Source organism: Ornithodoros turicata, chromosome 1 (assembly GCF_037126465.1).
Source record: "Ornithodoros turicata isolate Travis chromosome 1, ASM3712646v1, whole genome shotgun sequence".
Lineage (NCBI taxonomy): Eukaryota > Metazoa > Arthropoda > Arachnida > Ixodida > Argasidae > Ornithodoros > Ornithodoros turicata.
The window spans coordinates 16,185,238-16,211,630 of NC_088201.1; the positions used below are offsets into that span (position 1 = coordinate 16,185,238).

At 45.9% G+C, this 26,393-nt stretch overlaps 1 protein-coding gene across 1 annotated transcript in view; it reads right to left on the reverse strand.

Annotated features, from left to right (window-relative positions):
* Positions 1–26,393, reverse strand: part of LOC135397247 (uncharacterized) — a 180,004-nt gene that overhangs the window by 39,156 nt on the left and 114,455 nt on the right. The window contains exon 2 of the mRNA XM_064628692.1: positions 2,066–2,163. Within this exon, the coding sequence (XP_064484762.1) occupies positions 2,066–2,163 (98 nt within the window). The remainder of the gene's footprint in view (positions 1–2,065; positions 2,164–26,393) is intronic.

Sequence of the window (26,393 nt, forward strand, 5' to 3'; positions counted from 1 at the left end):
CGAGTCACGGGCCGCATTGACCTTAGAGCACATCATGGAGGGCCGCACTGAAAAGAAATGACCGTGATTACCATAAAATACCGTAAAATAAAGATATACACAAATAACGGGACGAAGTAGTCATTGTGCGGTCGGACGTTATGTGCACGATTAATTACTGAGCTCGTCCTCTTGACACACCATGAGAAATAAATAAGCAGACTTTTCAAATGGGGTACTGAAAATAGGGGAAACGATTCGAGAAAAATAAGCCGTATCATACCTAACGAAAATAGGAGCACTGAAATTATCTCAAATTTACACACTGCATTGCTGCCTTTCCTTACAGTTTCAACATGCCCAGTTCCCCCTGATGTCAGCACAAGACGCATACTAAGCCCCCTGTTTCCCACTTCTTCCTGCTGTCCTCTCTGCATTTGTCCGCACCTGTACGCCGCTCATAGCCACAGCTGCTTCGCGGCGCTAACACAGAATAAGAAAGAAAGTTCCAACATGGAAAAATAGAGAAATCGCGGAGAGAAATAGCGGACTGACTTAACGGGCCCCATTCATTATCATTAACTTATTTGTTGTTGTTGTTGACTTAACGGGCACTGGATGGTTTATGGTTAGGTACTGTAATATGACTCCTAAAAACTTAAAATGCCGGCCCTTGTACAAAACTGTTCAGTCTTAATTTTTTCTTCTCCACCTCTCTCTGTTCCTTTCTAACTTCCCGCGGACGACACCAGGAGGGGCTTCTTCTTCGATAAGCTTGTAAACTCACGGGGTCTTCGACTATTCGTCTCGATTCGTCCGAGCTGGAGCGGGTCAGGACGCATCTGACTCCGGCCACGAGCCGGAAAAAATCGTGCAGGAACCGAACGCGACAGGTTCGAGCAGAGGAGCGGAAAGGAAATGTTAACTCACGCCACTTGCAGTGTTTCCGTCATAGTCAAAACGACGAGGACGCAAAATGCAGAACATGGCAGGCATGGCGGAGCAGAAACATTACTTAGCAGAAGCTGGCGCAGTCACGTGACCGGTACCCAACCAGATTTCGCAACCGCTCCGACGGCGTTGCTGAGAGCACTCTAGAGCGCTTCGAGTTAAAGGAAAGAGCTCCAAGTTAACCAGTCGAATTCAGTGAGAGTGCTCTGTTTCGACCATTCGAAAATAAAACATCATTCCAGAGCGCTCTAGAGCGATCGGAAGCAACCAGCCGAAGACATCATTAGTGTGGGATTAAGATGGGCCCAGCTTAGTCCTCACATTTGTTAGTGTACCAACGTGCACGTGAATCCAGGTTGCTGTGACTATAACTTGTTGAGGTTAATGGGTGACACGGAGCGCTCAGAAATGTCTGTGGTGCCTAACGTGGACAGGGGCAGCATTTGCCAGGCAAGGGTAAAAACAATGCCTGGAAATCTGGTTTCATTCCCAATTCTTTATTAAATCGTTCGAGAGGGCTGCTTCTGTTGGGTTGTCAACGGGCCGCAGAATGCTGATGTGCTGATGTGCAATATTCTCTTTCTCAGTTACCTGAATTGTTATTCCTAATTTATTTTAATCAATTTTACTTAGAATATACGAAGGCAAAAAAACAAAAAAACAATAAAGGCTATGTCAAGTTGCCGGTGGTGAGTAAATCAAAGAGTGATATTAAATGGTAGGAGCAAGTTTACTTACTTTATTTGATTTAATTATTTCAACACATCCATATTATAATAAGCGGTTCCATAGCTTTCGTTTCGTTTGTTGAACAGTTTCGAGCTTGTGACTAAGCGAAAAGGGGCTAAGAAGAACGAAGGGGTGGCTTTCGTGTTGTCATCACTCTTATTATTATTAGAACACCGCATGATGGCCTGAAATAAGGCGAAAGAGGAAAAACAATAGAAAGCGTGTAAGTCCCAGTGCTACAGTTGCTTGACGGTAAGGACCTGACGGATTTAAAGAAAGCGTAGCAAGACCCTATCAATTCAACGGTCCCATATTTCAAATGATATAATAAAATGACCCAAGAGTAGGGCACACAAGAAGGGTCTAGCACATGCTTTGCATTACGGATTTCGTCCAAGTATCTTACGAATCATCCTCGTGGAAAGGTGGACCACCAACTTGGGTTGCTTGAGATCGCGAGGCGCCCGGGTGGGTCTTGTTTAGAGGAGTGGAATGCCTGGCAACCTATAACAAAAATCAACATCAGGTCATTTTTACATTCGGTGGAAAATCACGGCATATGCAAGCTTCATTCCTCAGTCTTGTCCGGTACTGAAATCGACGTATCCTACATAATATGATACACTGACTCAAAGTATAGGTGACACTGCATATAATGAAAAAAAGAAAAAATAAAAGAACAGCGAGTGTGCTGGTACGGCAGATACATTTCGACCATGTATGTCGACCACTAGGGCATGAACGTAAGAAAGTGGGCTAGGTGGTGAGGACCTACATAAATGACAACCGCATTAAAACCATAAAGGACAAAGAAAAACAGCGCCTGTCTGGTCATTGTTCTTTGTCCTTGTGATTTTTGTATTTGGGACAAATAGGCGCAGCTGCACGTCACCCTACGTGCGTAACAGTATCGTAACAAATGTCTGCATTATAGTATTGGGTTGATTCACACAGCATAGATTCTCCATTATATTTTTTCTGAAAACCAACCAACCAGTCAATAGAGAACCACGGAATTAGCGTTCTTCCAGATATGAAGGTCTGGCTGTAAAAACTCGAAATGCACAAAGGTAGGAATGTGGCCACAATAAAACGCAGAGGATCGCGTCACACAGCAACCAGGGCGTCACGTACAGATGAATTGGTACTGAGCATCAAGAGAACAACTTGAGATGAAGCCTACGAGAGCCTTGAATGCGGCGTCTCTCTGGTTGGCGTCCCACGTCCCCAAGACATTCTCTATGGAGAAAGCTCTGTTGTCCAGACGAGTTAGTGCGGCCCGCAATGTCTTGCGTTGGGACTGATGTCTTCGGTCATGTGCCCGTGAACAGTGCGCCGAACAGCCTAGCCTAGTCTAGCCTCTCTTTCCTTGTTGTTGTTTTTCGTAGCTATTTTAGAAGGAGGTTCGTTTAGCTGCCCAGCTTTAAACAATGATTTAGCACGTAAATTAGAAGAAGCAATAAAGGTGCTGATAACAGATCACAAGTCTTGTACAATGTTGCACACGCTGGAAATTGTTCTGCGGCTGGAACCTTTTCAGTAACTTCCTTCTTTTCATTCTACAATGTTCCTGCTCAGCGCGCTTGCCACCCAAAGAGCTGTTTCAATTCTTCGCTTTGTCATCATGTGCAGGGCAAGCACCAAAAGAGACGGGCCTCCTTCTTTCGTTCTTTCTTTCGTGCTTTACTCTTCTGCGATATTGTCATCATTGTGCACGGATGTTATAGATGAGAAAAGAAATGGAAGGAAAAAAGAAAGACATGAAGATAGGAGAGAAGGAGAAACTGCACTAAGAACACAAACTCTATGCGTCGTGTCCGTTCGTGACTTGCACAGTTGTGCAGGGACATGGTGAGTGACCTCCTACATAACGGCAAACTGGAGCGTTCGTGACTGATTAGAGAGTTTTAGCAAAATGCGTCCTCCCGCACGGTAGATTACCGTCGGGGCGGCCACGCAACTGTGCATGCTCAGATGACGTCACTCTCACCGTATCTCTCCGGCCGTAGCCGGAGCTCCGCTCGCTAGCCGCCATTACCGGAGACATTTACGGTAGCAATCTTCAGCATGGCTGTGTCGTCTGCTACGGTGGCACCTGTTAGAAAGCGATTTACAATCGCCGACGATCTACATCTACTCCGCGAGGTGCTTGCGGAGAATCCCTATGAGTCTCCGGCGAAATGGGCTTCCATTACGGAAGTGGTAAACATTGTTTCCGGCAAAACCTTCACAACGAGGGGCAAAAAAGAAAGGACAAAGCTCCTCCTCTCGCAGTTCAGGATACCAATGCCGTTTCCAGAACAAAAATCCGTTCGATAGGTCGTCCACAAAAAATTTGGGAAGGAAAAGCATTATATTCTATATTTTGTTCATTGCGCATCTCAGAGACGCGTCTTCTCTTTGCCCCCGGCGAGGGCGTCTCCGGTTCACTCCGGTTTGCTAAAAGTGTTCGCGCTGGCGTTGCCCCGGATACGATCGGTTCGCATTCACCGTATTTGTTGCCGATCGGGAGCTGCAAAATCCGATTTGCTAAAACTCTCTATTGATTCAAAATTTGCCGGCGTAAGGATAGCCTGGAGCGTTTCTTGAGTCCAGATTGTGAAAGCAAGGATGGGATCTCCTGCGTGATTATCGGCTGTGATGATCGGGGCTGAACTCATCGTTGACTCACCGCGTTGAGTGCTGCCACCGTGTCATCATCAGGCTCCAACAGCTCCCCATAGAGCCCATAGTTTGAGATAATTCACACAACACTGGGCACGCGACCAATGAAACTGCGACGTGGTGGATATTATGCACAACCAGTCGGCCAATCAGGAGCCTCCATGTCTGGCTGGCTTTTCGGTCGGTCCTGGCTACCATCGACTTCTACTGGATTTCAGGCCTGCCGCCGTTACTCGGTATTCAAAATAACTAAAGCGATTTTGGGGTAAAATAAAGATTTATTTGATACAAAGCACTAATTCAAAGATCTGATACATGGGTGCACTGTGCGTACAAAGCCCACTGCGTTGCTGACACACTGGGACAAAGTTCGAACGAACACACCGTTCAACTCCTAATACCGAGCCAGTCTCATGAGTGCGTACCATTTCATGATGAGCATCTTCTTTCGCTGCCTGCGGTGCATCCATTATAGCGAAGCGAAAAGCGCGTGTGGCACGTAATCCTGTCTTTGTTGACAGTCCTCGAAGTCCAACGGTGCTCGAACTTGTTCTTCACGCTCCGACTCATGAAGCATTCCGCTACCGCAGTTGACAAATTGTTCGTGGTATAACAGTTGTGTCCAGAAACAGCACAACACGCGTAGACTCACAAGGACGAACTAATAAACCCGCGAACATATTTCTGCAAACTGTTCTGTCGATTGACACCACCGAACACAGGAGGACGACACGCCGGCCATGCTATTTCGAAACTATGCTGAAACGGCCGAGACGCTGTACGCACATGCGCGCTACAAAATGCGATTTCAAAACGTTCTCGACCAATCGGAGCGCGCGCACAGTCTAGGCCAATGGGCTTGCAACATGGTGTATGGGCGCAGTGGTACATACTCTACAGCCGCGTCCGCGGGTACCTGAGGAGGACTGTCATCATTGTGTAAGCAGTCACCACAAACAAAGCCACGGATACATGTTTATGCCGTTGTCCCTGAAAATTGGTTGAAAACCACAAAGGGCGGTATACCAGCTGCATGGAAGAGTGGGGAAAAAGCATCCGCGCGTGGGTGCTAGCCAAGGTCGCGCTGAAGGGCGGGAGGTGGTGGGTTCGACACAGGCTCTGCTGTCTGAGGTTTGCCTTGGGTTTCCTGGTGTACTATCCAGCGCTTCCAGGCGAATGTCTGCACAGCTCCCCTTCAAGTCGGCTGAGGACGCCTACTAACCCCCTTTCCCCCACATCTTGCGGCATGTTCTTCTCTCTTCATCTGTCGATTGAGTGATTGATTATAAAAATGAAAAAAAAAGGAGAAAATCTCTCGCCATCTGTACGCTGCTCATAGGCGAAGTTGCTTCGCGGCGCTGACACGGAATACAGTCATGTCGAGGAAAATCGTTATCCGGCCTAGATTACCGGGAACGAACCTGCTACCATTGGATTTTGTCTCGGCTATCCGGAATTCGTTATCCGTACCCAGACAGCAAGTACGGGGACCAATGTTCCAGAACCTACGTCATTCTGATTCGCTTATCCGCAAATGTGTCAACGGCCTCTGTCCGCGGCATGTGCTGTGTTCGCGTTGTTCCGGAAAACGGTCACATTCCACCGGGACAGTCTGTACGGCTGACTCCCCTTTCTTCAGAGGTCACTCTTCTTTTGGTATGTGCGGACACACAGCAGAAATGGTAGACGATAAGCGGAAGAGGTGCCCTGTATCCACCGCGCAGAAGAAATCCACATGTGAACGTCAATGTCCAGGCTGTCCGAAAGCATAGCCTTTTGGCCCATGCCAAAGACATTTGCAAAAAGACAAAAACATGTACGCTGGACCAACTTTCTGGGACATTACCCTTCTTTGAACAGCAGGGTGATACAGCGTGTGCCGTGGCTGTTACAAAGATTCTGTCGCACGCGTGCCTACTAATTTCTAGCAGCTCACTTCGCATTAATTTCTGAAGTAACGATCTTTTCCTTGTTTCCTTATCTGGAGCTCTAAAGAGGTCTCCCAAATTTTTCGGGTTTCCCCGGAAGTTTGCTTGGTTCGGCTATCCGGAACTTCGTTATCCGGAAGAAAAGGGACGACTCCCGAGGTGTCCGGATAATCGAGACATGACTGTAATAATAGGCAGTTTTAGTACACCGTTGGTAAGGTTATCGTGCCTATCGTAACCAATCGCAGTCGTGTGTGACTCTGAATCTTATCTACTGATTGGTTCCTGTTGATACGGTTCGACGCAAGCCACGTTTATCAACGGTTTGCTAAATGTCTCTATTAATGATACGAGGGTGGTTCCATAAGTTTCCGGCCCGACCAACTTTTAATAGTCATAGAGACGAAACAAGTGTATCACTTTTCGACATAGTCACCCTTAACTTCGATGCACTTTTGACACCTTTCAACCAGCGTTCTTATACCCTTGAAAAAATAGTCCGAAGTTTTGTCCGCAAAATGCTGGAAAACTGCCTCTTGCACATCACTATCGTTTTGAAATCTCCGTCCTCTGAGATCCCTCTTCAAGTTTGAGAACAGGAAGTAGGGGTGTGCGAATATTCGAGTTCTCGAATTCGAATCGAATATCAAACGCTCGAACTATTCGATTCGCGAATCGAATATCCAATATTCGAATTTTCGAATATTCGACTATTCCACGAACATGAACGACACAACCCGACACGTGGGCTTCACCTGCTTCCCTTGCTGTAGGACCAACACAGGCGGGACGGTGTTTAGTTTGACATAACGTTACCCAAAGTTAGTTGTGTAGACATCGTCTGTGGAAGGGGTGGTGCCCCTCCCACATGCAGTTTAGTGGTGCCGACGAGGGACTTTGATTTGATAATGAACAAATGGCTAGGAAGCAAACGAGCTGGTGAAGATGATGCATAATGTAAAACCCCGAGACTAGGGAACACGAAAGAACAGACACAAACACGAAGTCTCAAGAGTTGAGACTTCGTGTTTGTGTCTGTCCTTTCGTGTTCCCTAGTCTCGGGGTTTTACATTATGCATTTGATTTGATGTCTGTGAGGTTGCCATTAAAAAGTTAGGACTCTTGAATAATGACTACAGCCCTTACAGCAGCTTAAAGATGTCCTTTACTTCTAAAACTTCAGTAGTGCAACTTCCTAGGGCGAGTGCAAAGAAACTAAAGGGTGTTCATGGCAAAGCTGAGGCAGGATGCCAATTCGTTTGTTTCACAAATGGCCTGTGGTTGTCTGAAGTAATTACAGCCTCATCCGTGTAACGTGCTACTGCATGACATAAAATTTTGAAATGAAGGTAACCACTCCAGTACTCCAGTAAGTGTAGGTTCACCTGGAAAGCTGGAAACACTCTCATGTAAAATTAAAGAGTAGGGGCTTTTAGCAGAAGAATTTCATGTCTCTCTGGTGAGAGTTAATGCCAGACAAATTACACTAAAGCCATGGGCCACAAAATGGAAACTTTTAGTGCGAAAGTCACATATTGTAAATTTTGCACGAATATTCGATATTCGATTCGGTATTCGGAATTTCCCCCCCATTCGATTCGACTTAAAATTTTCGGATTCGCACACCCCTAACAGGAAGTAGTCACTCGGTGCCAAGTCTGGACTGTAGGGTGGGTGGGGGATTTCTTCGAAGCCGCACTCCTTCAGTGCAGCCTTGGCAACAGAAGCCGTGTGGACAGGGGCATTGTCTTGGAGCAACCGGACACCTCGACTCAACCTGCCGCGCCTCTTTTCCTTGATGGCGTCTCGCAGTCGGTGCAGGAGTGAAGCATAATAAGTCGCATTCACTGTGGTGTTCCTCTCTTTGAAGTCGATGAGGAGGATCCCGTGACAATCCCAAAATATTGTTGCCATGATCTTCTTTGTGGATTGTGTGACCTTGGCTTTTCTTGGGGGTGCTTCTCCTGGTTTGCGCCATTCCATCGGCTCCTTTTTCAAAAGGGGATCATAGTAGAGCACCATAGTCTCATCCCCTGTGACAATTGACTTCAATATTTCTTCTTCGTTCTCTTGACAGAGCTCCAAAAACTCTTTGGCACAGACGACGCGCTGTTGCTTTTGAACTGACGAGAGAAGTCGTGGCACCCATTTCGCACTCACCTTTTTCATGTGAAGGCCCTCGCCGATGATGCGAAAAACAGTTGTTTTGGAAAGCCCCAGCCTTTCTGAAATTTCCTTCACCTTCAGACGCCTGTCGCTCAGCACTTCCTCGGAGGAGGTGCTGATGAAGGAAGTCGAGGAGGAAGTTCCTCCTCGACAAGAGACAAATTTTCTTGTGTCACCACTTCCACTGGACGACCATCGCGTGGATCATCTTCAATGGACTCTCGCCCCAGTCGAAACTGCTTAGCCCAGTCTTGTACCGTTGTGTACGACGGAGAGGCTTCCCTGTACACGTTGTCCAGTCGTGCTGTAATTTCTTTAGGCGAAAGTCCCTCTTTTGCCAAGATTTTTATCACAGCGCGGTACTCGATTTTTTCCATTTTAACTGAAGAGTGCACCCTGGCTGTTTGAAATGCCGCTCTCCAACCGACAAAAGCATGGAGAGGGTTGAAGGTGGTCCTCCGGCCCTCCAACAGATGGCGCCACGCGTCCTTAATCGCATTTTCAAATTCGCGCGCATTTTGTACCTCGGGCCGGAAACTTATGGACCCACCCTCGTAAAAAGGGCGGCATGTTGTAACTGGGATGCAACCGACAGGCAAATCCCTCGGCTACATAGCGGCATTAGTGAGATTTAGTGCATCGTCCGTTATCGCCTTTGCGTACGTAAGGGATAGCGTTGATGGTTCTGCGCACGCGCAAACGATAGAGAGCTTCGTGCATTGCGCAGAACCACCAACGCCATCCCTTACGTAGGCAAAAATTCTGTGTTAGCGTCGCGAAGTCACTGGGGCTATGAGCCGCGTACAGAGGAGGGCAGATGGAGAGACGACAGCAGGAAAAGAGTGGGGGACAGCTCGGTTGGTATGCGTCCTGGGCCGACTTCAAGGGGAACTCTGCCGACACTCGTCTGGAAAATCCGCCGGAAAACACAGGGAAAGCCTCAGAGAGCACAGCCGGTAGTAGGTTTCGAGCCTACCAACTCTGAGTCTTTAGCACGACCTTGGCTAGCACCAACGAACGGGTGCTTTTACCCGCTCGGCCATGCCGCTGGTTTTTGTCGGTTTCAGTGAGCATCGAGTGGTGCAGGTGATCTGGTTGGGGGAGGGGGGGGGGTAGACTAGGAGAGGAGTTAGCACAGGAGCAAGCGGATTAGCCTCCCTGGCGCGTGGTCACAGTATGAATCGATACCTACGAAGTTCATGTCACATTTTGCGCAGGAGACCGTAAAAACTAACATAGCATTAGCCAGATGATCGAGATACTCCGATTGCCGGTAATTGCCACCTCGTCCGATGATTTCCTGATGTGATATTGAGTGAGTGAGTGAATGAAAAAGGAAAAAAAAAAACGAAGAAAATTGGCACCACCAACGTGGAAGCCCTGTGACATTCAGGAAATACACGGGATCCAGGACAATTGCTCACCGGACAATTCCTCACCGGACAATTGCTCACCAAAAAACTGCTGAGGCCGGACAATTGCTCACCGCCTCTTTCACCGCATTTACGTGTAATTTTATTTCGCGTTTTTATGTGATGTGATTTTATTTCTTGTTTATGGCGCTCATATACTTGACTTTTTTTATGTTAGCTGAACTTCGGTGTACCTCGGATATAAAGTGATCGAAATCCCCGCTGCAAAATAAAAAACGTAAATAAATGTTATAATGCTAAGCGAATCGGACGCTAAAATGCGGCTTGCGTTCGCTAAACTGACTTGGACAGACATAGAAAATTCCCGAATTTTAGTGGTTAAACTGTGATGTGTTAAATAGCATGGGCCTACCGAGAGGGGGGCAAGGTCACTTGTGAAAATTGAGCACTCTCTATCCATACGTCATGATTTTTGTTCTCAGATGTCAAAATAATATGAACCTGTGAACATCCGCACAGTTCGCAGCGTCCGCGCCACGGAAGGTGGTGAGGTGGTTGCACGCTTTATCCCCCCCCCCTCCTGGAAGCACTTTGCTGTTCCCCCCCCCCTTGAAAAAAGTCAAGCGCCATAAACGCGAAATAAAATCACAATATAAGTGTGGTGAGAGACGCGGTGAGTAATTGCCCGGCTTCAACGATTCTGAGGTGAGCAATTGTCCGGCCTCAGCAGTTTTTTGGTGAGCAATTGTGCGGTGAGCAATTGTCCGCGCCCCTCTTTGGGGCCTTCCTGGGGATTTTGGATCCGTTTTTGTTCAAGTTAGAGGTAAAATCGGGATCAGGCATAAAGGGTCACGTGTCGGGTGCGCATAAAAGTTATGCGATAGAGCTTTCAAGCAAGTTCAGCGTTCTGCATACTTTTAATGACTTAAAATTATAGCCCTCGCTACGCAAGAATCGCGGCGTGGTCTGTGTTTAGCCAGGACGCGGCGCGCATGAGCGGTGAGTGGGGAGGGAAGGAGAGAAGGAGAAGGCGCGTGGAGAGAGCGACGCGGGCACGGCGCCGGGCGCCGTCGTCACCGTCGCGTCGGCACTTGGCAGTGCAGCTGTAGTGGTCGACAAGTTCAGTTATGTCTGCGTGGGTGCGCCATGGGTTATGAAAGCTGTGCGAAGGAGCGGCGGCGAAAGAAGGCTGAGGCTGCGAGACTGCGCCGCCAAGCTGAATCAGAGTAAGGGCCAGCTCCTAGGGCCAGTTCTCACTTGGCGACGCCCGACGCGGCGTCGTGAGCGGGCGGCAGAAATAGACGCGCATTTCCGGCGTTGGGAGAGGAGAGACGTCGAGCCAAAAAAACTGCCATGCCGACCTTCTTTCACGACGTCGGCGAGAGCTGCCGAGAACGACAGCTGGCGACCAATTAGGTGACACAAAAAGCCACGCCTCCTGATTTTTCGTCTGCTTTGGAATGCCACTGTAGTGGGAACATGAAAATCGTGCGCGCTGACGGGGCGGCGGAAATGCGCCTCTACTTCCGACGCCCTCACTTGGCAGCCAAACAGAGCCTCACTTGGCAGCCAAACAGAGCCTCACTTGGCAGCCAAACAGAGAAATGGTTACTTGGCGACGCCCTATGCGACGTCTTGAGCGGGCGGCGGAAGTAGAGGCGCATTCCCGCCGGAGCGCACGACTTTCATGTTCCCACCACAGTGATATTCCGTCGTCAAAAGCAGACGAAAAACCAGGAGGTGTGGCCTTTCTGTATCACCTTATTGGTCGTCAGTATATCGCTCTCGGCAGCTCTTGCCGTCGTCGTGAAAGAACGATGAAAGATGGAAGTCTCTGAAAAGGTTAGCCAGCTGTAGGACTCGAACCCACATCTTCTGGATTACCGGTCCAGGGCTCTACGGATTGAGCTAAGCTAACACACCTCCCCAACGACTTCCAAGGAGAGAACATCAGTTCTCGACCTTGAGAGAACTTCAGTGCTCTCAAGGTCGTGAAAGAAGTTTGACAGAACTTTTTTTTTTTGTCTCGACACCTCTCCTCTCCCAACGCCGGAAATACGCGTCTATTTCCGCCGCCCGCTCACGACGTCGCGTCAGGCGTCGCCAAGTGAGAACTGGCCCTAAGCCTGAAAGGCTCATTTGGCTGCGAATGCTGTCTTGCGTTAGCGTTGTGTAGCGTCGTGTGAAGGGTTGTATAGCGCTGTGAAGGGGAGTTTCCAAAGGGTTTTCAAGTTTTAATGCTAACGCCAATGGATCAACCATAATTTTTTAGCGCGTGATGACGTTCTTACGCTGCGTTCAAGAAGTTGCATTCCATTCCAAATCCTTTCGATCGACCGACGCCACCAAAAATTCTTTGAGACACACGTACCATAAATTCACTGCGTGACTGTCTTACTATTTACGCGTATACACACAGCAGACTTCCAAACAGATGATACGCCGTAGGATTTATTTTCGTACGCTCATTACTCATTACCACTCAAAGCATATACGTATTGCCAGTAACATTAACGGAGGTAAAACAAAGGAGAACAGGAAATTAATTAAATGTGTGCTGCTCCGTTTTTTTCTCCACCAACACAAGGTTGTTGCTGTTTGAACAATAACCTGCAACTGTCGAGGACTGCGTGTAGTAGTATGTAGCCAGTGTTGCGTGTATACAGGGTTGAACGATGAGCCTCTTATAGCTATATGTTTTCTACAGGAAAAGCACGTCAGCCACAAATTAAGAGGCCTTTTTCTGTTTTTTGCACCTCATACACAGCTGTCAACGCATATGCTAATCTGTAAATCTCGCGCAACAGTTGGTTGTATACCTCCGTTTTACAAAGTTGAAGGATATAAACGAATTCTGTTGCACTCTCCACTTTCTGCACTTTGAGACTTTAATTTAATCTGTACCCTATCAGCGCGTTGAACAAATGGTTGTACGCGTAGTAGTGCATAGTAAGCCTGTATGATATTTTAATCTTTTGCATTTGCTGTATCCTAGGCGGGAAGGAGGCAGTTATCCTCTTGATCCTTTCTACTCAATATTCTTTAGTCTGCCGGGGTTAGTTTATTCAATGGTCGCAGGGAAAGGCCAGTTATTTCCCATCCTTGCTCTGTTTCATACTTTGCTGTTTGTAGAGGCTCCCACTTCGAAACATATCAAACAAAGGTCCATATGTCTTGACGACGCACCATGTAATCACATGGTAATATGGCTCATATGTGGGGTCTTTGGGACCTGTAGGACCGGAGGTGGAGTAAAAACCACGCAATAAAGCCGCAGAGAGGAGACGGAGAGTTCATATTCAGAGTTCAAAAGCGACCAAGTGACGTGGTGTCCCCGTCAGACATCGAATATTCATTGTGGCACCCTCGTAACGCTTTACCAGATATACAGCGCTACAACTCAAGTAGCACGTGCACTGCTTCTGCCGTTCGATTTGGTAGGCTGCTTCTTTTGCCCGTGAAGCAGAGCTGGGGGAAATTATTTTGTAGTTTGCAATGCATTAAATTATAGTCATTATTTTGTCGAGCTTATATTACATTACTAAGGCCATTACTTTACTCAATAGTAGCGTTACTTTGGCATTGCATTTTCCCAGATGTCTCTAACAGTGTCCTATGTGTGTTTGAAGTGAGTGATTGGTCTTTTACTTCGTTACACGTTATCAGAGATGGTAATTGTAAGTTCTGCGAGATCGCTTACTTATGAATGATTTCGTCGAGAGATGACAGCAGTATGTAAGATGTACCATCTAAATGAGCAACCGTGGGACAGATTAATTGCAGCGTAGCAGAGGTTCGTGTTTGAAGACTCCCACTTGGACTTTGTCCTCGTCCTTGGTGACGTGTTCGGTGGGTGACAAAGGCGACGAGGAACATCAGCTTTGGCATTTTCCTTGCTTGTGCGAGGCACGATTAATAACTAGTGACTTTAGACAATGCATGAGTTTTCAAACCAAGCAATGAATAATGTCATTACGCATTACCCACATAAGAAGTAATGGCATTACATTACTCATCCACAAAATGTAATGCATTAGCATTACTCATTAGCGAGATGTAATGCATTACCGGTAATGGATTACTTTGTAATGCGTTACTCCCCACCACTAACCTGAAGTATAGTAGTGCTTAATAAAGGTTTTCCCGCTCATTTTAGTTCATTGGTCACTCAATTTAATCCAAACGCTACCCAATTTAATCCAAGCAACACGTGTAAATTTATTCCGTATGTATTCAGTCATGGAAATTGTCATGACTGAGACTTTCATGATTTCACCAATGTATCGTGAGTTTATGACTACTGATCCAACAACCCCTTGTTTTTGCAGTGTCATGCGGTATGTTATGACTGCTTTTTGTCATTATGACATTTCATGACTATTTTCATGATATGTGCCATGCATTGCTTTTATGGGACTACCGCTGCTTCAAACAGTGTCACACAGTACTGTGTAGCTACCGACGGTATTATGGCATTCCATAACTATTTTCACGATGCGTGCAATGACTCGATTTTATGGGATTACCGCTGCTTTAAACAGTGTCATACAGTGTTTTGTGACTACAGACGTCATTATCACATTCCATGACTATTTTCATGATATGTGCCATGAATCAATTTCACGAGACTACCGCTATTTCAAAGAGTGTCATACAGTGTTTTATGACTACCAACGGTCATTATGACATTCTATAGTTATTTTCATGACATGTGCCATGAATCGATTTTGTGGGACTACCGCTGCTTCAAACAGTCTCATACAGTGTTTTGTGACTAAAAATGGCCTTTAATACATTCCGTGACTATTTTCATGATTTGGGTCATGACTCCGCTTCATCCAACTACGTTGCTGTTTGAGAAAATTTATTATACGACTACGTTGCTTCATACAGTGTCATACAGGAGTCGGATGTTTAGGCACTAAAAAAGGCCGTTCTAGGCGCCTATAATAGGCAGGAAAAGTACCGATTTAGGCAATAAAAGAATTGGACCAGGGTCACTGAATTAAATTGGGTAGCGCTGGGACTAAATTGAGTGACCAATGGATTAAAATGAGCAGGGAATCCTGTAGTTTCTGTGACTACAACGCCGATGTGGTACACTTCAATAAAATGCCCCGTGCTGGAGGTTTACTGAGTTGCTTACTATCTCGCATTTTTCCTCTTATCTAAAATTGAGACGGGTGTGCATTTGTCCTATCTGTGCACGTTGTAGCTCTTTTTCAAACATGGGTGCTACCGCGTCGAAAATCGATTATCGACCGCTTGTCCCCTGTAGCATTAAAAAGGCAATACATGGAATGCCGACGGGAAACGATAAAACAAATTTATTTTTAGATTGCTCTCGGTTTGCACAAAAGAACGTTTCATCGTTGCAGCAAATAGGCTAAGAACATGTTTAAAACACATCTTCTTTGATCATATATCGCAACTGTAGATAGAAGGCAACGATGGGATGTAACATATTCAGGTGGTTCTAATTTCGTGTACAGTCCTACCTTGCTGCAATGCGGCATACATATACTCAAAACGAGAAACAGTGATCGGTACGTGGTTACAATATCTATTGAACAGTAGGGCGCACATGTGTTCGATACTCCTGCTCTTTATCCTACCGTTTACCTTTATATCAGCTAAATGACAAGAATTGTACCCAAGATACAGTTCTTGTAAAGGTCATCCGCAATGCTGTCAGACGGTCATGTAGAAATGCTGTTGCCTCCCGTTTCTGGTGTCCCGGTTTTATCTACAGAGAACAGCTTTATTTTTAATTTCTTAACCTTTCCCTCTTTTTTTATAATAAACATATATTCCCCTGACCCCCTTTTTCATGACGAGTGACACGACCTGAAAGCGTTGCGGCATTGGTGATGCCGGTCTCCTTAGGACTCAGGAAAATAATGACTGTCGACCAGAGGCTCCCAGGAGCTGAATATCTAGGTCAGGTCACCTGATGTGAGAAGCGAACAGAATTTCGAGAATTTCCACACAGTAATTGAACTTGTCGTCCATGTTGAAGCCGAGCGTAATTGAAGGAAAGGAACGAGTATGGTAAGTAACGAGTTACTGATTTTTGTACCTAAATACGTTATTAGTTACAAGTAACTAGGTCGGTGCTTCGTAACAAAAACAAACAAACAAACAAACAAAAAACTGGTTACTGGGTAACGAGTTACGTACAACTCTGGTCTATGCACCGTGTTTAGAGACCTAGAAGGTTGTCCGATATCAACTCATATCTTTTTACATGGTAGCTTACCTACAAAGTTCCGATGTGACCCTGGCCTAACAAAACGCGCCCACTTTCGTGGTTACTACCGCCTGAACAACAACAACAACAAAAGTCTCAAAAGCTATCTAAGCGCCACTTGGCTAGTTTTACCTAGTACAGTCGACCCCCGTTTATCCGGACTTCATTTATCCGGATCCCGCGGTATCCGGACAAAAGGCACAGGAACGGATTTTCCTCCATGTGTTTTGTTCTCGTTTATCCGGACTTCAGCTTCCGGACTCGGACAAGAATTCCAGAGAAAGAAAGTCGAAAATTCTTGTAATCCAGCTTCAGTTATCCGGCCTACTGTGAGTAAGAGGAGACGCTGACCCCCCTTCGTCACCCTTTTCGCTGTGTTGGGGTTATTCCCGTCACACGTCTGAGACCTACATTCCTCCGTAGGGGAGACAACCGTGCACGATGACCCCCTTTTCTATTTGTGTGCGTTGGGTCACGTTGATCAGTCGAGTCATTTGGAAATATCTCGAGCAACTGTCCGGTTCTAGGGGGGAAAACTCCAACCCGAGGGCCTGCTGCTTACGGCCCGTTGGCCGCTGAAGACATTCCCCTAGCTGAGCTGCGATCCCTGATGCAGAGGCTCACTGCGACTGCCGTAGATGATGCTGCGGTTTCTGACTACGTTGACGTTGATAAGGATGATGACGTGTGTGCAGCTATCACTGATGACGGTGTGATTGCTGCTGTTGCCTCCGACGATGTGCAGCAAGACGGTGCCGATGACGCCAGTGAGAAACAAGGCTACGACATTGACACTTTGCGTCCGCACTGACATTCCTCGAGCAGCGCAATAGCGTGGCTCAACTCTATGTAATTAGCAAAAGTTTGCAGGAATCGAGTGCCTACACTACTATGTAACAGCTGTCATTGACGAGATTTCTGTGTTTTAATTAAACCTTGCTCTGTAGGACGTTTCTATTCGGTCGCTTCATTTATCCGGATGCCCCGGTATCCGGACGATTTCGCCGGGAACGGCACCGTCCGAATAAACGGGGGTCGACTGTATTTACTTTTGTTCGTATTTATTGCAATCATATTTCTGCAATCGATCGAGGCCGCACCATTCACATTGGCAACCATCCTCGGCCGTTGATCTAACCAGATCGACCATCGCAAAGCTCTTGAGTACTTCCAGATTTTTCTCCGGGACACCGGTCTCCTCTCTACCCTATAATGTGCCTGCGTACCTGTGTGCTGTGTATGCGTTTTGTGTTTTTGTCTAGCGTTCTGTTGATGTCTCACTGACTCCACTGACTATCGACCTCTATTCAGCGTCGTTCATCACCGCATCATCAGGAGTCAGGACACGTCTCATCCTGACCATTGTGCCTTAGGGTATGGGCCGCATCTCATGTGGCGAATTTCCCCTGTCATCATCATTAATTCATCTGTTGTTGTTGTTGTTGTTGTTCGTATTTATTCGTTATTTACCAAGGCAGGCGAAACCCGACCTTCAGAATCCACGCCGTATGCGAAACTAACATTCCTGAAATTTTGATCTGATTTGATGTTTTCTGGTGCAACACCAGCAAAGGTCATACTGCGCCAAGTCCACTTCTGGAATTGGTGATACCGGAAGGGTAACTGAAATGAAGTGTAATCTCACTCATACGATGGTTAGTTGGAATGCAGTGCAATAATGATTATCTTGCTCGTCTCCAAACGACTGTAGGATATCTTTTAATAGACAGAGTTTGACTCTGTGAGATAACATCACTGTGAGTACCGTGCGGTTTGCACGCATAGAGTATGTAGTGCATCATGAAGCATAATTCACTTTTCTTCACGGGACGAAAACGGTACTTTTGTGAATTGCAGTTTTCGCTTTGTGCCCCGATCCCAATTAAAACATAACCAAAAATGTTTTAGAATTTCCAGCTCCTTAATCTATGTCCATTTCCAGCATCCTCTTCCATGTGAAAGTTTCACATGGAAAATGCAGTTACAGGAAGCCTGCTCCACCATCCTGATTATTATTGACTCACAAAAACAGTCCTTTTCGTGGTGCATCGAAACAGATGTAGACTTCCGAAACGCCTGAAAGGAACGCAGGCTGCATTCCTTATCTCGGTGTATACAAAGTACTCTGTCGTCAACACCACAAATGTCTGCTACATTCCCATAGCACATTTACTTCCAGTGGTTGTTCACGTGCGGGCCACTTGTCGGCAAGACACAACGGCTGAATGCTTCGAAAGGATTCGAAAGGATCGTATCCAAGCGCACAGTAAAGGATCAGTATCAAGTGTAGGTTACGGAGAAAACAGAAAAGACGGATCTGTTTTAAAGGCGTAAGTAATGGAGTGGTCGTCAGCGTTTGTTGAAATACAGTCTAGGCGTAATATAAACGTCGTGACTTCACACAACTATTCAACCAAATTGTTCCGTGATTCTTCTGTTGCAGGAATAATCATACAATAAAGCGGCAACGTATGCTTGTTCATCACTTTGAGGGAATTTCGAGTCATGTCAGTATGCATAGAATGTGTCATGAAGTGGCCGCAGCGCTGAAAACGGCAACAGTAAAACTTATCAGCACATCTCGGCTGTCCCACGCCATGTAAAGCACTGGAACCACACAAACTCCAACCTCAACTCAACTCAAGTCAACTCCAACCTCTTTTGAATAAGTTACGACGAATTAGAACACCGTAGCACTTCTAGTTCTTATACTACACCCGAACTTCCATCTGTACGACTATCAAAATCGGTCGAAAATCATACATACTGATTTAGTGCGCATTGGAAGGACTGCTGAGGTTGACTATCTCTTCTGAACATCTTTTCACAAAAGCATTCTCATATTCAAGTGCGGGTTCCTTTCAGCTCCGTTTTCTTTGAGTACTTCAAAAGGTACCGTTAATCTTTCCAAACCTCAACGCAGTCTAATTAATGTTTGGGTCTCGCTTCCCACTCTGATCGATTTGCCTTGAAGCTATTCAAGTTAAATTATTCCTGTAATCTGACCAGCGCAAAGCATTGGTGGAGTATTGTCGCAACTACAGTCACTACGCGACGTACCAGTGATATATCCGTGTACCTGTAGTTTTCTGCAAGTGGCAGAGCCAGGATAGGATGAGAATGCCATCAATAACGCAGAAATACCGGTGAAAAAATGTCTATTCGTAAACACTAAAACATCGAAACTCCAACCAATGCTTTCCAGCAGGGATGGCGGTCAATGTACCTTTTGTTTATTTAACCGTTCACTTCTGTTTATTTAACCGTATACACAGTAAGCACAGTATTGTATGGAATAGCCCAGAGGCTCCTTCAGGGAGCCTCCGGGCCTTTTGCATCAGGAGCCTTTTGCCCATCTCCTGTCCACATTTCCTTTCAACTGAGATAGAAACTACTACGTTTTACTCCTCTTATTAAACGTGAGATTACTTTAAACGTTTGATTTTAATACTTCATGTAAATACTTTGCAGTCAAAGCACTCAAATATCTTTAAGCTTTCACGTCGAAAGCATAACATCAAATTACCTACACCGATTCGGATCACGACCCAACGCAGCTATACATATTGATTATCTTTGGACAGTAACAAAATATTAATGAGATCTTTCGGACAAGCTTGCACATTTGGACAAGCTTGCACATTTTGCTCAGCGCTTTTATAGCGTACATTCCTACTGAAGGGGTTCAGAAAACTACGGTCGGGAATGTCGCAATGCGAATATGACTTAGAACGTGTAGAAATCACCACCCTGTCGCTCCTCAAAATACTATCTTATCGATCTATAGAACTACTACATCTACTACTCATGGAACGCAAAATACTAGAACCACTGGAATATGGCAGTCGTCGAAAAAGCCCCCCACTTTCCTTTTCCCCGTTTTCCTTTATGCTTTATCCGGCTACACCACTACTATCCTTTTCCTGTTTCCTGTTTTTGGTTGTTTGTTTGTTTGTTTTCTTTTTCTTAGCTTATCTTTTTTTTTTCAACCACAAACAGGTTTTGGAGTAGCCAGTTCTGACTGGGTCGGGACTAACCTCTCCATATTTTTCTTTGTTTTCCATTCTAATCCATTCCAATCCAATCCAATCCAATCCAGACAGCTTCGGGAATCGAACCACGCGTCTCTTGATTGCCGGTAGAGTGCGTTCAGCAATTACGCTACGTTGGCATCTGCCTTCCGACGACTTACCATTGGGCCTTGTTCAACTAACGGGACACCCGCTCACCCTCTTCACATTCTCTCCTACATTTCTTCTGATGCACACGCACGTACGTACATACAACAGAAGTACGAGGCAGCGGCGTCTGGTGAACACGATGGAAATTAACTGTTCTGAGGCTGAAACGCACAACAGACGAACACGCTCTGTGCCTATGCGTACATGAGGATGACAGCAAAAACAGATCCAAAGGTAGAAGTGAAAATATAAAAACGCTTTTTTTTATTTTTTAGAGATGCATCTCTATTTCTTTCGTCTTTAAAAGAGCGCTGGCTATACTGTTCCATTTCCAAAGCGCATATAAATGCTGTCGACGGTTTTGCAAAATTTGTTCGCGACACTGCAACCAGTATAAAACAGAACGACCATAAATTTCTCGATACCACAACGCTGACGACACTGTTTATATGCTGACCTCATTACAATACTCCGTAGGTAGCGAATAAAGAGACTTGTCAGCCAGTTAAACCTCCTCCAATGGTTAAAAAGAGAGAGAGAGGTAAAAAGCGATGCTTTATTACACGGACTGGGATGACATAAGATGTGCACAGGTTGAAAACCGAAAGCAAAGTGAGAACGGAAGGCGAGAATAGTGAGAGTTCAGAGACCGAGACCAAGTCTCCCCCGCAGGTTTTGTCTTTCAGGTCCCGTGTTTATAGGCAAAAGGTCACTCGCGCGTTGCACCCGAAGATGCCCCGAGGAATCCAGACATGGGGTCGTTGTCATGTCTAGTCTACGAGAATAAAATGGAAATCGAAGGAAAACAGTCCAGTATGGGCAGAACAGTTTACTTTTCACTGCGCGTGGCTTCTGCTGACTGGAGGCGCTAAAAAAAGAAAAAAGAAGCAATCAATTGCGCGAATACGTAAATGAACCTCAGAGATGCAAATCGAAGAGGGTGCGAAGCGACCCTGCAGCCAGACAACGTACCTTTTCTTTCTTTCTTTTTTTTGTACTGCTAAACCTTGCACGAGTGATGGCCTTTAATATCTAAAGGTCTACAGAATTATTCACGACCTGCGTGGGTAGGTCAACCCTCCGCGTCTCACGCCGTCTAGAAAACATGAGACGAGAATATAATAAATAAGCTGCCAGTCGCCACGAAACGGCACGGCACAAAAGAATTCGCACCGCCACAGCCTCATTCAAGAGAACGTAGAGAACACAGACCCGAGCGAAAGGGTGGGATTTGGAGCCACACGCCGGTGATGAGGTTCCGCCCGTATAATAGGCCCCATTACAAAGACAGCACATTGCGGAGTATAAGGGGTCGTAAAAAGGCCGCCGAAAAGAAAACGTCTGGAAATAAATTCAGCTCCGTAGCTGCGTCCCACGGTTGCTTGCAGGGATATGTATATGGAAACAGGTAAGAAAGGTTCCCAACACTTCACGGGCGTGGATGAAATGTCGTGCAAAATGAAAAATCGATCTGCGAAGGGCTCGCGCGTCGTGGAAGTAGGCTATTTCCGTATGGCCTGTAGTGACTTGCAAATCCGTTCAATCCGAAAGAGATGCCCCGTAAAGAATTGGTCTTGAAGTTTGATTTCAGTGCAACCACTTTCGAAAGCATCTGCACAAATTCTCAAAATGGTTCAGCCCTGTGACATAAAGGTTACGCTACAGTAGCGTCCGAAGGATGCAAGTGTCGCTCCGAATATGAAGGGCTCGGGACCGAAATGTGGCAGGGCTATAGAAAATGCTTCCAGTGTTCGTGAATATATGTTGAGCAGTGCACACGATGGAAAGCAACTGTTCTGAGGCCGAATCACACAAACAGACGAACGCAACACAAGCCCTCCGCTGTCGTGCTCTTTCGACGGCTGTCACACATACACACACATACATGGGATGATGATGCGACGGCTGTCATATTTCAATTAAGTAGTGCATTGTCAAATCTTTAGTGCACATAATCCAGAGCATCAAAACGTGCAGTTCGTGGACAAAGCGGTGCACTGTTATTTATTTTCTGCGGGTTCTCGCTTCAGTGCTGTCTTCAAACAGGAATGTCAGGTGAGTGCTCTCCCGCATATACTCGTGGAAACTGTTCGCTATGAGCAGCAGGAAGGAAGTGACGACCTGGGGGAGGGGGGGGGATATGTTTAATGATAACAAAGAAGAGGAACGAGGGAGAGGTCAGTCAGACAGGGTTGACGACCGGGGTAGAACGATGCAAGTCGCTTAATGCGCCCGAAATCTGAGCATTGCCATGTGCGTTCGCGAGGAACGTGCAACTCTTTGAATAAAATGGTAAAGATAGACTTGCGGCAACAGACAGACAAAGCTTAAAATCTCGGTGTCGGAAAATTCAATGCCTCTCTACCGCCGCGCCATTTTCGCCGAATCTTTTCCTTCGAGTATTACGTCTCTACATGCAATATATTCCTTCTCCATTCTCAGTTGGAGTTAGGGGACAACGTATATCCCCCCCCCCCAGAAAAGAGGGCGATGATGATGTAATTCAGACACCTGAGTTGAGTGAGTTGAGATGGAATCACCCACTATTCTCGCGTCTATCAAAAGCTGAGAATAGGCCGTAACGAGAGGCCTTCCGATTGTATAGCTCCATGAGGTACAATAAACCTAAAGTTACTCTTCCGTTGCCTCGCCTCTCTCAGTGTTACCAACACACTCGAGTATTGAAAAACTAATTTACTATCTCCCCGGCTTATAACTTCCCAAATGTACTGTCTACCGTGATTTCCGAGAAGCGTGTTTAGAGGCCCCTTCCCTCAGTCAAAATTGCTCAAAAGCTTTGGCGAGAACAAAGGCTGCTTCCAAGTGACCCTCGGATACCATTTCAAAGGCACACTGAGTGACTGCTCATGCCGACACTTTTCACAGACGAGCTGTGCAGCGCAAACGTTGAGGCGTCTCTCGGTAGTCATTGAGAAACAGGACTGTTGAACGCGCTGGTCGATACTTCCCTGCAGCCCTCAGGTGCGCTCCTCGGTTGAGTTCCCTTGGGTCGCCTGGCGGAGCAACGCGAATTTGATCGCCAAAGGTGCAATATATCACGACGATAGATGGATCGCAGACCCACGTGATGGAGAGTAATTTTAAGAAACGCGGTCGGCCTTCTAAGCAGGGCCAGCCGTCGTCCTGGGATGGTGACGCTTCGCAAGTCTTTGCTCGCCGTCGTTCACTCCTGACGAGTGAAAAGTGGGTAAAGGGAGAAAAAATTGCAACACGGGAAGATCACTCAAAAACTGAAGTTCACAGCTGCGTGCATTTTTAAAAAATAAAGGCGCCACAGAAGTTCCGAACTTCCTCCGTCCCTTTAATGACATCCTGTCGAACTTGCCAGATACTTCGTACGGCTGTTCATGACATAGATGGGCGGCAACTTTTCAATATTCGTTTCAGGATCTTCCTACAAATCTGCGTTCAGTCGCTATAGGTTCTTTATTTTTGTTCTTGTTTGTTTCCCTCGCGCTGGACATCACGCGGGTCACGGAATATTTGATAAATTAGTCCCTAGATGCAAATTTTCGCAGTTTCCTTGAATAACCATGCCAATTTACCTTCGCTGTTCTTCAAGTGTGATGGTGATGTGATAAATGAAAAAAAGAAAATGAAAAAAAGAAAAAGAAAAAAAGGGGATGTGAGTTACGACGAAGGCGAACTGGCTACCCCAATACGTTTACACACAGAAAGTACAAACAGATGAGAGAGTTAAAATGATGCAGTTCGACATGTAGTTAAAAAGTTTCGACCAAGTGAGTGTAAAATGCCGGAATAGCTGGGGGCACACACAGCACACACTCAGCGAGTCACAGAATGTCAATAAGCCCGCCTGTATGTATAGAAAATCTTCAAGTGCCCTCAGCACCTTGTCGGATGACGTCAAGGTCGAGTCAAGTGTGACTCCTCTTATACGTTCCCTCTTATACGCGTAAATGACAGTACCACCAGATAATGGCGTGGTTCACAATGACAATCAATCGGCATGCGCATTAAACCGTTTGAAGTTATCGAGACGGTGTTTTTGTGAGCGATGACTCCGCGATTTGGTCACGTCCGCTATATTAGAATCCATTTCGAATGAATGCCGGCTGCAAGCACAAATTCCAATCATGCACGGATTCAAGTTCCTAACATATTTTCTCTGACGCAATCGCGTTCTTTGTTAGCCAGACATATTATTTGAGACTATTTCCCAAAATGGAAACTGTTTTCATCATCGGGGAATTTGCAGTTCTTTTCACCGTATCGCTAGTTGATGACAGCCTGAAGAAAGCATTGCTCAGGTGTGTCTGTGAGCGTGTAAAGCTGAAAAGAAATTGAGCAACCATGCGCGAAAAAAAAAAATGTTTTTCTTTGTGAAATTGCACGACCATCAGGGAATGTACTTGAGCCTTCGGGCCCTAGAGACAATACTCCTAGAAAACTAAAGGAAAACAACAAAGTGGTCGACTGGAAGAAGGGAGAAACATTGAAGAAAAAGTAAGAACGGAAATTCAGGCATGGCATCAAAGTTTTACAACCCACGACCGTTGGACGTGCTACTGGACATGAACCAAAGTAACGAGAGAAATGTCCATGAACAGCTGATGAATCTGCGTGATAATTCAGCAGATGATGAAGCAAGCAATTGGTACCTTTATGAGACGTCTGTGCAGTGGACACTGGCGAAGATGTGTCCCTTCTACGTCGTTCCTGCGCAAGGTAGACCCAGATCTCCGTTTTTATATGCCGTCAGTGCTTCCTCGACCCATCACGTCAGTCATCTACAGGCTTCGCCTCAACGTGCCATATACAGTGGCCGACATTTTTTTAAACTCGGCAAGGTTTCGTCCCCCAACTGCGATCTGTGTGATGTAGTTGAGGACGTGGATCATATACTCCAAGACTGCCCGAGGTACAGCGCACACCATTTACCCTTGTGTCACCGCTGGCCCACCTGGATAATCGGCCATACACCACCGAAAAGGTTCTTGGGTGCCGGCCCGCAAATCAGCTCATACCTACCATGCGCGCCCTTGTGCAATTCCTCGTCTCGACGGACCTTTTTGACACTTTGCGACACTCTGTTTTTTGTGCATTGAGATTTCGCACGTGGACTCTCCTCGACTGCTGCTTTTGGTGCCAAGTTTTGTAATGTTTTCATCCATTCCGTCTCAAAAGTATATATTTGTGCAGTTTCCCTTCCTTTTCTGAATAACGCGTCCTGGAGTAGCCACAGTAGTAATTGGGCGGGCCGAGACTACGGGGGGGGGGGGGGCGAAACTGCGACATGGACCCCTGGGCCCTGCCCCTGAGCCCTGTGCGTTTTTCCCCGCGCGGCGCGTGTGCAGAGGATTGTCCGCGTGCTTATCGGCGGGGGGATGGCTTCGTGCGCGCTTACCCTCTCACATTTTTCAGCCTGGGCCGACTTCTTTCGTCATTTTTCAGTCTGAGCATACTTGAATCGCTAATTTTTTCCAGCTACAACAGATGTGCAGTAGACTGTTTACATGCAAAGGATAGCCATACACAAAAGTACAAGTGAAAATATATTTATTAAAGTCATTAGTGTCGGGAATTATGTTATGACTCTGTGTGAAGGAGAAAAACTTAGCCAAAAAAACTCTGATGCAGAAGAAACACAATACACGTAACAATACTTATTACAGGCATGATGCAATAGCATTGAAGGGGTATCACAATTTTTTATTTGTGAAAATCACGCAAGTTTTCAATTAAGCAGAAGGAGTAGCCCATTTTAATCAAAGAATATATTTTTAATCAATATGATTACAATCAAAATTAAAAGTTTTATTATAAAAGTCTAATATTATTATACGTGAGCACCATAGTGGAGTTTTAATTACAAAGTTCTAATAGATGTACACAAAAAGTACAAGTGAAAATATATTTATTAAAGCCAATAGTGCTGGGAATTGTAATGCCAATTGTGATGCCAATCAGGTGAAGGAGGAAAACCGAGCCGAAATCCTTCACGACCTGAAACAGAAGAAACAAAATGCAAGACAGTACATGTAAAGAAGATATATTTTAGTCACTATACCTAGCCATCTGATTCTGAAAGAAAACATAAAATCAACATATTTCTTACAAGTTTAATTTTCCAACATGACACAATTAATCAGTTTCTTATGAAGTGAATAGCGCAGACATAAGCAAATAA